Genomic DNA, 14,741 nt, shown 5'->3' with positions numbered 1-14,741 from the left:
TCACCCAGGCAAGTGGCGGGTATTCCATTACACTCCTGACCTGAGCCTTGCAGACGGTGGACAGGCTTTGGGGAGTCAGGAGGTGAGTTACGCACCGCAGAATTCCTAGCCTTTGACCTGCTCTGGTAGCCACGGTGTTTATATGGCTAGACCAGTTCAGTTTCCTGTCAATGGTCACCCCCAGGATGTTGATAGGGGATTCAGTGATGGTGATGCCACTGAATATGAAGGGACGATAGTCGGAGCCTCTCTTGTTGGAGATGGTCATTGCCTGGCACTTGTGTGGCTCCAATATTACTTGTCAGCCCAAGCCTGGATATTGTCCAGGTCCTGCTGCATTTGGGTGTGAACTGCTTCGCCATCTGGGGAGTCGCGAATGGTGCAGAACATCGTCCAGTCACTTGCGAGGCAAGGGGGCCTTGCAGGAAAACGAGCCACCGTGACCAGTGCCCCACCCCATCGTAGGACACTTTATAATGACCCATTAACCTGCTAGCCAGTACGCCTTGGGACTGTGTTGGGGAACCGGAGGAAACCCACGCGGTCACGGGGAGGAACTCACAAAGGGAACGCCGGAATTGAACCGTGAACTATGGCGCCCTGAGCAGTAACACCCTCTTGCTAACCACGATGCCTGAACACAGACATGAAAGTTATTTTCCCTCGCGAGCGTTTCCAATTCCCTGTGAAGGCCCGCGGATCAGGGCTCCCACCAGCTCTGCGGGCAATGATAATTATTCTGCAAAAGACATTTCTCCTCACACTTTTGCCTGTATCCTTTGCTCAGAACTCTAAATCTGTCCAAAAGTCGAGTCAGTAAACAATTTGATCTAAACATGGGACCTGGGTATAGACTGACTCCCCAGCAGTCAGTGCAGTAGTTCTGATAGTTTAGGAGTTTGTCAATCCATTTTATCGAAATGAGACCGGCACTGACCAATCGAAGGGCCCCTGAACTGCCTTGACCAATTGAGGAGGTCCCGGGACTGCTACCGACCAATCGCGGGGCTCCTGGACTCGCCCTGACCAATCAAGGAGTCACCGGACTTATACTGACCAATCGAGGTGCTCCTCGGCTGCCACAGGCCAATCCAGGAGACCCTACACTGCCGAGGTGCTCCTGGGCTGCCATTAACCAATCAAGGGACTCCTGGACTGGCTGTGACCAACTGGGGGTCCCTGATAGGCTCAGACTGATTAAAGGGCTCCTGGACTGGCACTGACCAATGAAGGAGACGCTACACTGCAACTAACCAATCAATAGGCTCTTCGACTGGCATTGGCCAACTGGGGGTCCCTGGTAGGTTCAGACCGACCAAGGGGCTCCTGGACTGGCACTGACCAATCAAGGAGACCCTACACTGCAACTAACCAATCAATAGGCTCTTGGACTCGTACTGGCCAATTGGGGGTCCCTGATAGGCTGAGACTGACATAGGGGCTCCTGGACTGGCGCTGATCGATGGTGGGGCCTTTGGTTTGCTCCTTACCGATGGGCCGGCTGATGCGATGGCCATCTTTCACCTTCAGCTTGTTCTTCTTGAAGGTGCCCTTCCGCTTCTTCACGTTGGGCTTCTCGGCGTTCATCTGGTAGATGAGGAGGCTGAGCTCGCGCTCGAAGACGTCCAGCTCCCACTGCGCCAGCGCGTGCTCCCGCTGGCGCAGGGACTCCTCGTGCGACTTCTGCTGCAACGCTGCCCGCTTCAGTTCCTCCTCGCGGCACAGCAGCTCCTGGCCAAACAAATCGGGCAGCTCAGCGCCGTAGCAACAGAACCCGATCGCTGCTCCGCGACGCAAGAGACACCGGAAGCCCATGGCAACGCACGCGAGATGCTACAGGAGCTCAGCAGGGCCGGGCAGCGTCTGGGGAGGGGGATAAGCAGTCGATGTTTCGGGCTGGACTGGAAAGGAAGGGCAGGGTGGGGGGGGGGGTGTGCGGCAGAAGCCAGAATAAGGAGGTGGGGGTGGGGGAAGTTGTACAAGCTTGCAGGTGAGGGGAAGAGAGGTGTGTCGGGGATGAAGTAAGAAACATAGAAACATAGAAAATAGGTGCAGGAGTAGGCCATTCAGCCCTTCGAGCCTGCACCGCCGTTCAGTACGATCATGGCTGATCATCCAACTCAGAACCCTGACCAGCCTTCCCTCCATACCCCCTGATCCCTTCAGCCACAAAGGCCATATCTAACTCCCTCTTAAATATAGCCAATGAACTGGCCTCAACTGTTTCCTGTGGCAGAGAATTCCACAGATTCACCACTCTCTGTGTGAAGAAGTTTTTCCTAATCTCGGTCCTAAAAGGCTTCCCCTCTATCCTCAAACTGTGGCCCCTCGTTCTGGACTTCCCCAACATCGGGAACAATCTTCCTGCATCTAGCCTGTCCAATCCCTTTAGGATTTTATACGTTTCAATAAGATCCCCCCCCCTCAATCTTCTAAATTCCAACGAGTACAAGCCCAGTTCATCCAGTCTTTCTTCATATGAAAGTCCTGCCATCCCAAGAATCAATCTGGTGAACCTTCTTTGTACTCCCTCTATGGCAAGGATGTCTTTCCTCAGATTAGGGGACCAAAACTGCACACAATACTCCAGGTGTGGTCTCACCAAGGCCTTGTACAACTGCAGTAGTACCTCCCTGCTCCTGTACTCGAACCCTCTCGCTATAAATGCCAGCATACCATTCGCCTTTTTCACCGCCTGCTGTACCTGCATGCCCACTTTCAATGACTGGTGTATAATGACACCCAGGTCTCGTTGCACCTCCCCTTTTCCTAATCGGCCACCATTCAGATAATAACCTGTTTTCCTATTTTTGCCACCAAAGCTGGCAGGTGGAAGAGGTAAAGGGCTGAAGAAGGAGGAATCTGATTGGAGGGGAGGGTGGACCATGAGAGGAAGGGAAGGAGGAGGGAGTCAGAAGGGGGAATGGAAAAAAAGAGGGAAACGGGGAAGTGGGAAGAGAGAAGTCGGAGAAGTCGATGCTCACACCGGCAGGTTAGAGGCTACCCAGACGGAATATGAAGGTGTTGCTCCTCCAACCTGAGTGTGGCCCCATCGCCACAGCAGAGGAGGCCGTGGACTGACACGGCGGGACAGGGATCGAAGTGTGTGGCCGCCGGGAAGTCCCGCCTTTGGCGGCAGACGGAAGGAGAGAGATCGGCCGGGCAGCAGTGGAAGCGGATAGCGGCGCAGGCGGCAGAACCACTCCGCGCACCGCCTCACGACCAGCACGAACCCGCTGGTGCAGATCGGCCCGCTTACCTTCTCCTTGGCCCTCAGCTCGTCAAACATGTCCTGGATCTCCAGCTTCCAGTCCTCCTGCATGGAGTGGAACGACTCCTGGGGCATCTCCAGCAACACCTGCTCCTCGATGGCGGTCAGCTGCTCCAAGATGGAGGTGAACTGCGGCCGCTGGTGCGGGTCCTCATCCCAGCATTCTTTTCGGGGTTAAAGTAAAATTTATTAGCAAAGTACGTTAATGTCAGCCTAAGATTCATTTTCCTGCAGGCTTTCACGGGAAGACAAAGAAATATTTCAAAATCAGGAATCGATAAATACAAGAGGTCGTCACTGAGCAAGGTTTATAAAGAGCCCAGGGCCTGTCGGAACTCTTTGGCAGGTTGCAATTGTCGCGATCTTCTAGGCGCTCAGCCAGTGAAAAGAAGTGAGGTGTAAGCGGAGCGGCCATTGTTGGAGTGGGCCAGTGGTAGAGCAGCCAGGCCTTGGCTCAACAGGCTTAGGCAAGAACAGGCGCAGGCTAGAAATTCGAGAAGTTAGAGGTATAAAAAGTGTAGGCAGGATGGTCGTTCAGTGCTCCTCCTGTGAGATGTAGGATTTCGGGGTACCGAGCGGTCTCCTCGATTACTACATCTGCAGGAAGTGCACACAACTTCAGTTCCTGACTGACAAGGTCAAGCAGTCAATGCAGGGTTCCCCTGTGGCTTTTCCCCTCAACAACAAGTATACCCCGGCTGGGGCAAGGTGACCTATCAGGGCACAACAGCAGCAGCAACCAAGCCTGTGGCACTGCACTGGGCTCCGAGGCTCAGCGGGGAAGGGTAAAGTCAGGCAGAGCGGTGGTGACAGGGGATTCGATAGTTAGGGGGATGCTGTGTTGTCTCCCAGGTGCCAGGGTCCAGGATGTCACAGAGCGACCACAGAAGATTCCCAGGAGGGAGGGTGAGCAGCCAGAGGTCACGGTGCACGTTGGCACCAGTGACATGGGTAGAAAGCACCAGAGTTGAGGTGAGTGAAATTACCCAATGCTGGTTCAAGAGCCTGCTGGTTGAAGGGTAATAACTGTTCCTGAACCTGCTGGTGCGGGACCTCCTTCCCGATGGCAGCAGTGAGGAGGGAGCATGGCCTGGGTGGTGGGAGACCTTGATGTTGGATGCTGCTCTCCTGTGACAGCACTCCTTTGTGGATGTGTTCAATGTGGGGGAGGACTTGACCTGTGATGGACTGCGCCGTCCACCACTTTTTGGGTGGAGGTAGTCAACTGTGACAAAATAAAAAGACTGCACTTAGTTCTTAAATCTCTTGTTTCTTCATATCAGTGCTCAAGAATCTAAAGCATCTCCAACATGGTAAAAAAAAAGTTCTTAAGCCATCTCCAACACCATAAAAAAGTTCTCAAGCCATTTCAAGTATGGTTAAAAAAAGTTCTCAAACCATTTCCAACACCATAAAAAAGTTTTCAAGCCATTTCAAACATGGTTAAAATAAGTTCTCAAGCCATCTCCAACACCATAAAAAAGTTCTCAAACCATTTCCAATACCATAAAAAATCTCCAACATGGTTAAAAAGAAGTTTTCAATCCATCTCCAACATGGTTTAAAAAAAGTTCTCAAGCCATCTCCAAAACCATAAAAAAGTTCTCAAGCCATCTCCAAAACCATAAAAAAGTTCTCAAGCCATTTCCAATACCATAAAAAAGTTCTCAGACCATCTCTAACATGGTTAAAAATAAGTTCTCAAGCCATTTCCAATACCATAAAAAAGTTCTCAAGCCATCTCCAACATGGTTAAAAAGAAGTTCTCAAACCATCCCCAACACGGTTAAAAAAAAGTTCTCAAACCATCTCCAACATGGTTAAAAAGAAGTTCTCAATCCATCTCCAATATGGTTAAAAAGTTCTCAAGTCATTTCCAATACCATAAAAAAGTTCTCAAACCATCTCCAACATGGTTAAAAAAAGTTCACAAGCCATCTCCGACATGGTTAAAAAGAGATTCTCAAGCCATCTCCAACACCATAAAGAAGTTCTCAATCCATTTCCAATACCATAATAAAGTTCTCAAGCCATCTCCAAAATGGTTTAAAAAAATTCTCGTCATTCCAACAGCATAAAAAAGTTCTCAAGCCATTTCCAACATGGTTAAAAAGTTCTCAAGCCTCGTACAACATGGCAAAAAAGGTCTCAAGCCATTCCTCCCCCTGGGATCAATAAAGTATGACTATGACTATGACTAAAAAGTTCTCAAGCCATCTCCAATATGGTAAATAAAATCTCAAGACATCCCCAACACGGTAAAAAAGATCTCAAGCCCTGTCACGAGTGCAAGATCAGAATCAGAATTAGGTTTAATATCAGGGGTATATGTTGTGAAATTTGTTAACTTTACGGCAGCGGTACAACATGATAAAAATACAATAAGGTAAGCCTACAGAGAGGAAGTCATCTCTCTGATACAGTGGTGTCAAGAAAACAACCTCTCCCTCAATGTAGCAAAAACAAAGGAGCTGGTTGTGGACTACAGGAGGAATGGAGACGGGCTAACCCCTATTGACATCAATGGATCTGGGGTTGAGAGAGTGAACAGCTTTAAGTTCCTCGGCATAAACATCACCGAGGACCTCACATGGTCTGCACACACCAGCTGTGTGGCGAAAAAGGCACAACAGAGCCTCTTTCACCTCAAACAGTTAAAGGAGTTTGGTATGGGCCCCCAAGTCCTAAGGACTTTCTACAGGGGCACAATTGAGAGCATCCTGACTGACTACATCACTGCCTGGTGTGGGAACTGTACTTCCCTCAATCGCAGGACTCTGCAGAGAGTGGTGCGGACAGCCCGGTGCATCTGTAGATGTGAACTTCCCACTGTTCAGGACATTTACAGAGACAGGTGTGTAAAAAGGGCCCGAAGGATCATTAGGACCTGAGTCACCCCAACCACAAACTGTTCCAGCTGCTACCATCCGGGAAACGGTACTACAGCATAAAAGCCAGGACCAACAGGCTCTGGGACAGCTTCTTCTACCAAGCCATCAGACTGATTAATTCACGCTGATACAATTGCATTTCTACGTTATATTGTCTGTCCTGTTGTACATGCTATTTATTATAAATGACTATAAATTGCACATTGCACATTCAGACGGAGATGGAATGTGAAGATTTTTACTCCTCATGCACGTGAAGGATGTAAGAAATAAAGTCAATTCACTGCTGCCCTCAACGCCAGTGGTGTAACGGACAGCAGGGAGGTGGGTAGACGCAAAGCAGCAATTCACTCCCGTCCTTTCAAACACGGAGCCGCGAGAGAGATGGCGGAAGCCACGGAGAACCAGGCCGGCTCCCTGATCGGAGCCAGGCACACCGCCGCTCGGTCACCTACCTGACATCAACTGAGCGAACATCTCCGGACACGTTGACGGGATTGGGAGCGTAAGCTTGTTGACCGCCACGCCGTAGGCAACAGCAAGGCCGTCAATCCCTTTGTAGGGGACCTCGCCTGTCAGCAGCTCCCAGAGCAGCACCCCGTAGCTGTAGAGAGAGCAAGTGTGTTCATCAGCAAGGCGAACGTAACACTGTCACTTTTAATATCGTAACATCAATCTACATATATAAACTATCTTGTGCATTTATATTTATTGTGTTTTTTGATCATTATTGCATTCTTGGGAGCGGACCGGACTGGTTTCGAACCTGGGAACCTCCGCTCCCGGGTCTGGTGCTGATGTCATTCTGCCACCAGTCGGGCCAGTGTTCTTTATCTTACTGTGTTTTTTTTGTATCCAGAATAAAAATTCTCGTTTACACTTGTGTACTGGAAATTATATTAAACAATCTTGAATCATTAAGGACCCCCACCACCCAGGACGTGCCCTCTTCTCATTGTTACCATCAGGGAGGAGGCACAGGAGCCTGAAGACACTCACTCAACGATTCAGGAACAGCTTCTTCCCCTCCGCCGTCCGATTTCTGAATGGACACCGAATCCACGACACTATCTCACCATTTTTTTTGCAATATGTATTTAATTGAACTTTTTACATGTATACACGCACGCACACACACGATTTTTAAAATCATGTATTGCATTGTGCTGCTGCCACAAAGACAACAAACTTCCCGACTATGCCGGTGATATTAAAACCTGATCTTGACTCTTGCAAACGTCCCGCAGTGCCGCCCCCAAGGGAATATCGATCAAAATAGCAGGCTGGATGAAAGGAAAGAACATAGAACAGCCCAGCATATTGTACAGGCCCTTCGGCCCACAATGCTGTACTGACCCTTTAACTTAGTCTCAGATTAATCTAACACTCCCCACTGGAAAGATGTAAAGAAGGATGAAAGAGTGCAGAGAAAATTTACGAGAATGTTGCCGGGTCTGGAGGACCTGAGTTATAAGGAAAGATTGAACAGGTTAGCGCTTTATTCGAGGAGATTGCGAGGAGATTTGATAGAGGTATACAAAATTATGAGGGGTATAGATGTAAATGCAAGCAGGCTTTTTCCACTGAGGTTGGGGTGGGACTACAATCAGAGGTCATGGGTTCAGGGTGAAAGGTGAAAAGTTTAAGGGGAACATGAGGGGAAACTTCGTCTCTCAGAGGGTGGTGGGAGTGTGGAAAGAGCAGATACGTTAGGTAGATTTAAGAGGCTCCTGGGCACACGCCGGCTGGTGGTGCAGTGGTGACAGCACTGGGCTTTGGGGCGAGTGGTCCCGGGTTCGATCCCTTGCGTGCTTTCCACCCGTGTTGGGTTGAGCTTCGAGCCTCGTGGATGGGCATGTGGATGACAGGAAAATGGAGGGTTATGTGGGAGGGAAGGGTTACGATCGATCTTGGAGCAGGTTAAAGAGCCGGCAGGACATTGTGGGCCGAAGGTGGAGAGCAAACAAGAGAGCCAGCTGGAGTCAGGTCAGAGGCACTGGCTTGTGATTCCCCGAACCCGCGGGTGCAATCCACAGCGACGATTACCGCGTGCCGGTCGCTCACCTCCATACGTCGCTGCCTTTGGAGAACGTTGACGTCTTGATCACCTCGGGGGCCATCCAGGCGTACGTGCCAGCAGTGCTCATTTTCGTGGTCCTGTGCCACTCGCGGGCCAGTCCGAAGTCGGTGATCTTTAGCGTCTTCCCCTCCATGTCATCATCCACGATGGGCTGGAACAGCAGAACTGCAGGCACAAGCGGACAGGTCAGTGATAAGACCGCGAGATCTCGGAGCAGAATTGGGCCATTCATCACGGCCAATCCATTTTCCCTCTCGGCCCCAGTCTCCTGCCTTCTCCCCAAAACGTTGGGGGGGGAGCAATCTATTCAAAATACGCTCAGTGGTAACTTTATTCCGGACACCCGTACACCTGCTCGTTAACACAAATACCTAATCAGCCAATCACGTGGCAGCAACTCAATGCATTAAAGCATGCAGACACGGTCAAGAGGCTCAGTGGTTGTTCAGACCGAACATCAGAATGGGGAGAAAATGTGACCTAGGTGACTTTGACTGTGGAATGATTGTTGGTGCCAGATGGGGTGGTTTGAGTATCTCAGAATCTGCTGATCTGGGATTTTCATGAACAGCGGTCTCCAGAGTTTACAGAGAATGGTGCAAAAAACAAAAAAAAAACAAAAAATCCAGTGAGCGGCGGTTCTGTAAGTGAAATCATCATCATCATCATTATGCGCCATGTCATATGACATCATCATTATGTGCTGTGTCATATGACGCGGATGATACATGGTCTTTCCACGACCATGATTGTTCCTGGCAAATTTTTCTACAGAAGTGGTTTGCCATCACCGCCTTCTGGGCAGTGACTTTACAGGATGGGTGACTCCACAACTTCCCCCCAGCCATTATCAATACTCTTCAGAGATTGTCTGCCTGGTGTCAATGGTCGCGTAACCAGGACTTGTGATGTACACCAGCTCCACGAGCTGGTCCCACGGCTTCACGTGACCCTGATCGAGGGGGGCTAAGCAGCTGCTACACCTTGCCCAAGGGCGACCTGCAGGCTAGTGGAGGGAAGGAGTGCCTCACACCTCCCCTGGTAGGGATGCACCCCCACTCCGCAACCCGCAAAACGCCTTGTTAACGGGAGAGGTCAGAGGTGAACGGCCAGACTGGTTCAGGCTGACAGGAAGGCAACAGTAACTCAGATAACCACCCGTTACAACAGTGGTGTGCAGAAGAGCATCTCTGAATGCACAACACGTCGAACCTTATGGTGGACGGGCTACAGCACAAAAGATCATGAACATACACTCAGTGGCCACTTTATTAGGTACAGGAGGCGGCCACTGACTGTAGTTTATCCTCTGATCCTGCATCAGTGAATATCCAGTTAAATTCTGTCCAGTCACACACAAGAGAAGATCTGCAGATGCTGGAAATCCCAGCAACGCACACAAAATGGTGGAGGAACTCAGCAGGCCAGGCAGCGTCAATGGAAGAATGTACAGTCAACGTCTCAGGCCAAGGTCCTTCGGCAGGACTGGAGAATAAAAGATGAGGAGTAGATTTAAGAGGTGGAGGGAGGGGGGAGAGAAACACCGGGTGATAGGTAAAACCAGGAGGGGAGGGATGGAGTAAAGAGCTGGGAAGTTGATCGGTGAAAGATTCAGAAACCATGGAAGAAAGAAAAGGGAGGTGGAACACCAGAGGGAGATGATGGGAGGGCAGGGAGATGAGGTGAGAGGGGGGAAAAGGGAATAGGAAATGGTGAAGGGGGGGCATTACTGGAAGTTAGAGAAGTCAATGTTCATGCCATCATGTTGGAGGCTACCCAAACGGAATATAAGGTGTTGTTCCTCCAACCTAAGTGTGGCCTCATCCTGACAGTAGAGGAGGGCGTGGATGGACATATCGGAATGGGAATGGGAGGTGGAATTAAAATGGGTGGCCACTGTGAGATCCCGCCTGTCCTTGCGGACAGAGCGTAGATACTTGGTGAAACAGTCTCCCAATCCACATTGGGTCTCGCCGATATGCAGGAGGCCACACCGGGAGCACCGGACACAGAGGATGGCCCCGAAAGGCTCACAGGTGAAGGTCACCTCACCTGGAAGGACTGAATGGTAGTGAGGGAGGAGGTGTAGGGCCAGGTGTAGCACTTGTTCCACTTGCAAGGATAAATGCCAGGAGGGAGATCAGTGGGGAGGGACGAATGAACAAGGGAGTCGCGTAGGGAGCGATCCCTGCGGAAAGCAGAAAGTGGGGGGGAGGGGGAAGGATGTGTTTGGTGGTGGGATCCCACTGGAGATGGCGGAAGTTTCGGAGAATTGTGCACTGGACGCGGAGGCTGGTGGGGTGGTAGGTGAGGACAGGAGGAACCCTATCCCTGTCCACTTACTTTGCCGTTTAACAGAAGACTTCTTTAACTGGCAGTTCTGTGTGAGGCTTGAAGGGGTCTTTTAGTCGCCACCCTTCACCCTCTCTGGGCCCAAGAGCACCCGGTGGGTTAACTTTGCCGGCTGGACGGAGGTGGCAGTGAACACTGGAGCCATCACCCCAGCGGCTCTGCTTTCGTCGGGGGTTTTAAGAGACTGCGCGCAGCAGCAAAGGCGCTTGCAAATTTCTACAGGTGTGTGCGGGGGAGGGCTGGGTGCGTCACACCCTGGGGGTGGGGGGTGTGGAGGCTCCAACACACAGGATTCGCGAGGGGCTGCGGAGAGTCGCAGACCCCAGCACGGGCACGACCGTCCCCGCCATCGCGGGCAACTTCAAAAGCCGGTGCCTCACTGAGGACTCTGACCGTCCAGGACAATCCGGGAGCAGGTACCAGAGCCCGGAGACCCACACTCAATGTTTTAAAACACAGTTTCTTCTCGTCCGCCATCAAGTCTATCAATCCTTTAGCATCTTCCAACCTGGTGGTATGATTGATTTCTCCTTCCGGTTAAAAAATATTCCCTCCCCACTCCCCTCTTCTTTTGTCTCCCACTCTGTCTTCCGTCTTGCCTATCACCTCCCCCTGGGTCCCCCTCCTCCTTCCCTGTCTCCGATGATCCACTCTCCTCTCCTATCAGATTCCTTCCTCTCCAGCCCTCGACCTTTCCCACCCACCTGGCTTTACCTGTCACCTTCCAGCTACCCCCCTTCCCCCAACCCCCACCTTTTTATTCTAGAGTCCTCTCCCCCTTCCTTCCCAGTCCTGAAGAAGGGTCTCGGCCCGAAACGTCGAGTGTTTATTCCTCTCCATAGATGCTGCCTGATCTACTCAGTTCCTTCAGCATTTTGTGTGTGTGTGTGTGTGTGTGTGTGTGTGTGTGTGTGTGTGTGTGTGTGTGATGTTTCAGATTTCTGCACTTTATGATCGACTACCTTTTATTTGCTCCTTGCTCCCCTTGAACAAACTTCACGACACACCTCAGTTTGAGGATAAACCCAATTCCGACTGGGAATCGACTCTTGGAAAACTATGGCTGCAGTGCAGCAGAGTGCCACCAGGTGGCACTGTCTGCCCCGCTCTACTTCAGGAGGTGGCCATCCGACCTGCTGTAATATTCCATCAGGACACAGGTTTGATTTCAAGATCTTCAGTGCCCCTTGTCCACTTAATAATTGTGTCCGAAAGGCACAGACAGAAATTCAAGAGGCTTGACGGGGGATCTGATATTATCTGCAGTATAATGCAGGAGGCCCAAAATATATACTGTAACACACAAAAATTGCTGGAGGAACTCGGCATTTTGCCTCCCCCCTTCACCATTCCCCATTCCCATTTCCCTCTCTCACCTTATTTCCCTACCTCCACATCACCTTCCTCTGGTGCTCCTCCTCCTTTACCCTCTCCTATCAGATCCCCCCTTTGCCAGCCCGTTATCTCTTTCACCAATCAACTTCTCAGCTCTTTACTCCAATGCCTCCCCCCTCCTGGTTCCACCCATCACCTGCCACCTTGTACGTCTTCCTCCCCGCCCCCCCCCACCTTCTTACCCTGACTTCTTATCTTCTTTTCTCCCGGTCCTGATGAAGGGTCTCGGCCTGAAACGTCGACTGTTTATTCCTCTCTGTAGATGCTGCCTGGCCTGCTGAGTTCCTCCGGCATTTTGTGTGTGTGTTGCTTTGGATATCCAGCATCTGCAGATTTTTTTTTTGTCCCCGAAATACCTACCGCTCACCCCTCTCCAAAGATGCTGCCTGACCTGACGAGTTACGAAGGGAGCTCCTGTACCGAATAAAGTGGCCACTGAGTGTATGTTCATGAACTTCTGCTGCTGTTAGCCCGTCCACTTCACGGTCCGACGTGTTGTGCGTTCAGAGATGCTCTTCTGCACACCGCTGTTGTAACGGGTGGGTATTTGAGTTACTGTCGCCTTCCTGTCAGCTTAAACCAGTCTGGCCATTCTCCTCTGACTTTTCTCATTAACAAAACATTTTCACCCACAGAACTGCCGCTCACTGGATGTTTTCTTTTGTTTTTCGCCTGTCTCTGTAAATTCTAGAGAATGTCGTGCATGTAAACCCCAGGAGGTACTGAGATACTCACACCACCCCATCTGGCACCAACAATCAAAGTCGCTTAGATCACATTTCTTCCCCCATTCTGATGTTCGGTCTGAAAAACGTTGAGCCTCTTGACCATGTCTGCATGCTTTAATGCATTGAGTTGCTGCCACGTGATTGGCCAATTAGATATTTGCATTAATGAGCAGGTGTACCAGTATACCTAATAAAGTGGCCACTGAGTGAATGATATTTCATCCTGAACGTATTTGCAAACTAGTGAATCGTTGCCGTCTTTGACGGGGGTAAATTGGGAGAAAGACCGAAGGAGTTCCTCGGCATTTTCTGCTTGTTTTTGGGGAAAATATCTGTCATGTACCCTTCACCATATCATCTCAAAAACACTCGTACAATAGGAGTGGATTACTGTAAATAACACAGCCAGTCTGGGTGTTGTTACGTGGAGGGAACTGAAAGGTGTCTCGATGTAATGTGACCGACAAAACTGGTTTCAAGGGAAGCTATTTCATGCACATCCATCTGCTAATGTAACTTGTTAAAAAGTTAGATTATTTGTCACATCTGCATTGAAACATACAACCCAGTCCATCAACGTGGAACGCTGTCACAGGAAAGCAGCATCCATCATCAGAGGTCCCCACCACCCAGGCCAGGCTCTCTTCTCACTGCTGCCATCAGGAAGGAGATACAGGAGCCTCAGAACGCACACCACCAGGTTCAGGAACAGTTATTACCCCTCAACCACCAGGTTCAGGAACAGTTATCACCCCTCAACCATCAGGAAGGAGGTACAGGAGCCTCAGGACACACACCACCAGGTTCAGGAACAGTTATCACCCCTCAACCATCAGGAAGGAGGTACAGGAGCCTCCGGACTCACACCACCAGGTTCAGGAACAGTTATTACCCCTCAACCATCACACTCCTGAACTAGAGGGGATAATTTCACCAAACTTCACTCACCCTATCACTGAACTGTTCCCACAACCTACGGACTCACTTTCAAGGACTCTTCGTCTCATGTTCTCGACATTTATTGATTATTTATTTATTTATTATTATTTCTTTTTGTATATGCACAGTTTGTTGTCTTTTGTATGCTGGTGGAACGCCCACGTTGGTGCAGTCTTTCATTAATTCTGTTATGATTATTGTTCTGTTGTTGGATTTATTGAGTACACCCGCAGGAAAATGAATCTCAGGGTTGTACATGGTGACATCTGCGTACTCCGATCATAAGTTTACTTTGAATCTTTGAAACATGCAGTGAAATGCATCGCTGTTGGGCCAATGACCAACGCAGTCCGAGAGCGGGCTGGGGGGGGCGGCCCGCAAATGTCAGCACCGCCTCTGGTGACCACGTGGCACGCCCACAACCCGCTGACGCTAACCCATACGACTTTGGAATGTGGGGGGTGGGGAACCGGAGCACCCGGAGGAAACCCGCGTGGGAAGAAGGCACAAGCCCCGCTCAGGCACCAGCGCAGGAAGTAAAGTTCAAAGTTCAAAGTGCATTTATGATCACAGTGTGCATATTTATACAACGCCGAGACTTGTCTGCTTACAGGCAGCTCCGGAACAAAGAGAGCCCCAAAGAGAGCCCCAAAGGACACGGTTTAAAAAAAAGGCATCAAGACATCGAGAGGAAGAAACACAAATCGCACAAACAATAAAAGTAAGTAAAGCAACATTTGGAGCTGAAGTTTTACGAATGGCGCGGGGCCAGGTTTCACGGCACCGGAGCAGGCCACAGGCCCAGTTCAGTGTGGAGCAGAGCGGAGAGAAGAACTGGCCTACTCCAGTCCCGATACCCTTCACCATCCACCCTGGCCCCGGTGCTTCTGGTTCTGGGACCGCACTGTAGCCCTGAACCCTGCCGCCACGGCGCGGCCCGTACCCGACCTCTACAATGCCACCCGGCCGCCCAAATCGACCAGACGCCGGGACTTTCCCCTCTCTCTCGACCCCACCTGCCACCTCAGCCTTCGCTTGCCTCGACCGGGCCTTCTCTGCTCCCCACGCCTCTGCTCGTTTCCGCT

General features: G+C 50.6%; 1 protein-coding gene across 1 annotated transcript in view; it reads right to left on the bottom strand.

Moving 5' to 3' along the window:
* LOC140188844 (mitogen-activated protein kinase kinase kinase 11-like) overlaps positions 1–14,741 on the bottom strand; it is a 113,480-nt gene that overhangs the window by 17,975 nt on the left and 80,764 nt on the right. The window contains exons 2-5 of the mRNA XM_072245498.1: positions 8,227–8,407; positions 6,618–6,766; positions 3,260–3,435; positions 1,491–1,731 (exon numbers count right to left, since the gene is read on the bottom strand). Coding sequence (XP_072101599.1) covers positions 1,491–1,731; positions 3,260–3,435; positions 6,618–6,766; positions 8,227–8,407 — 747 coding nt within the window. The remainder of the gene's footprint in view (positions 1–1,490; positions 1,732–3,259; positions 3,436–6,617; positions 6,767–8,226; positions 8,408–14,741) is intronic.

The sequence above is a fragment of the Mobula birostris genome, chromosome 28 (assembly GCF_030028105.1).
Source record: "Mobula birostris isolate sMobBir1 chromosome 28, sMobBir1.hap1, whole genome shotgun sequence".
Classification (NCBI taxonomy): Eukaryota; Metazoa; Chordata; class Chondrichthyes; order Myliobatiformes; family Myliobatidae; genus Mobula; species Mobula birostris.
The sequence above is the reverse complement of the archived record's forward strand: the minus strand, read 5'-3'. Positions and strand labels throughout refer to the sequence as shown.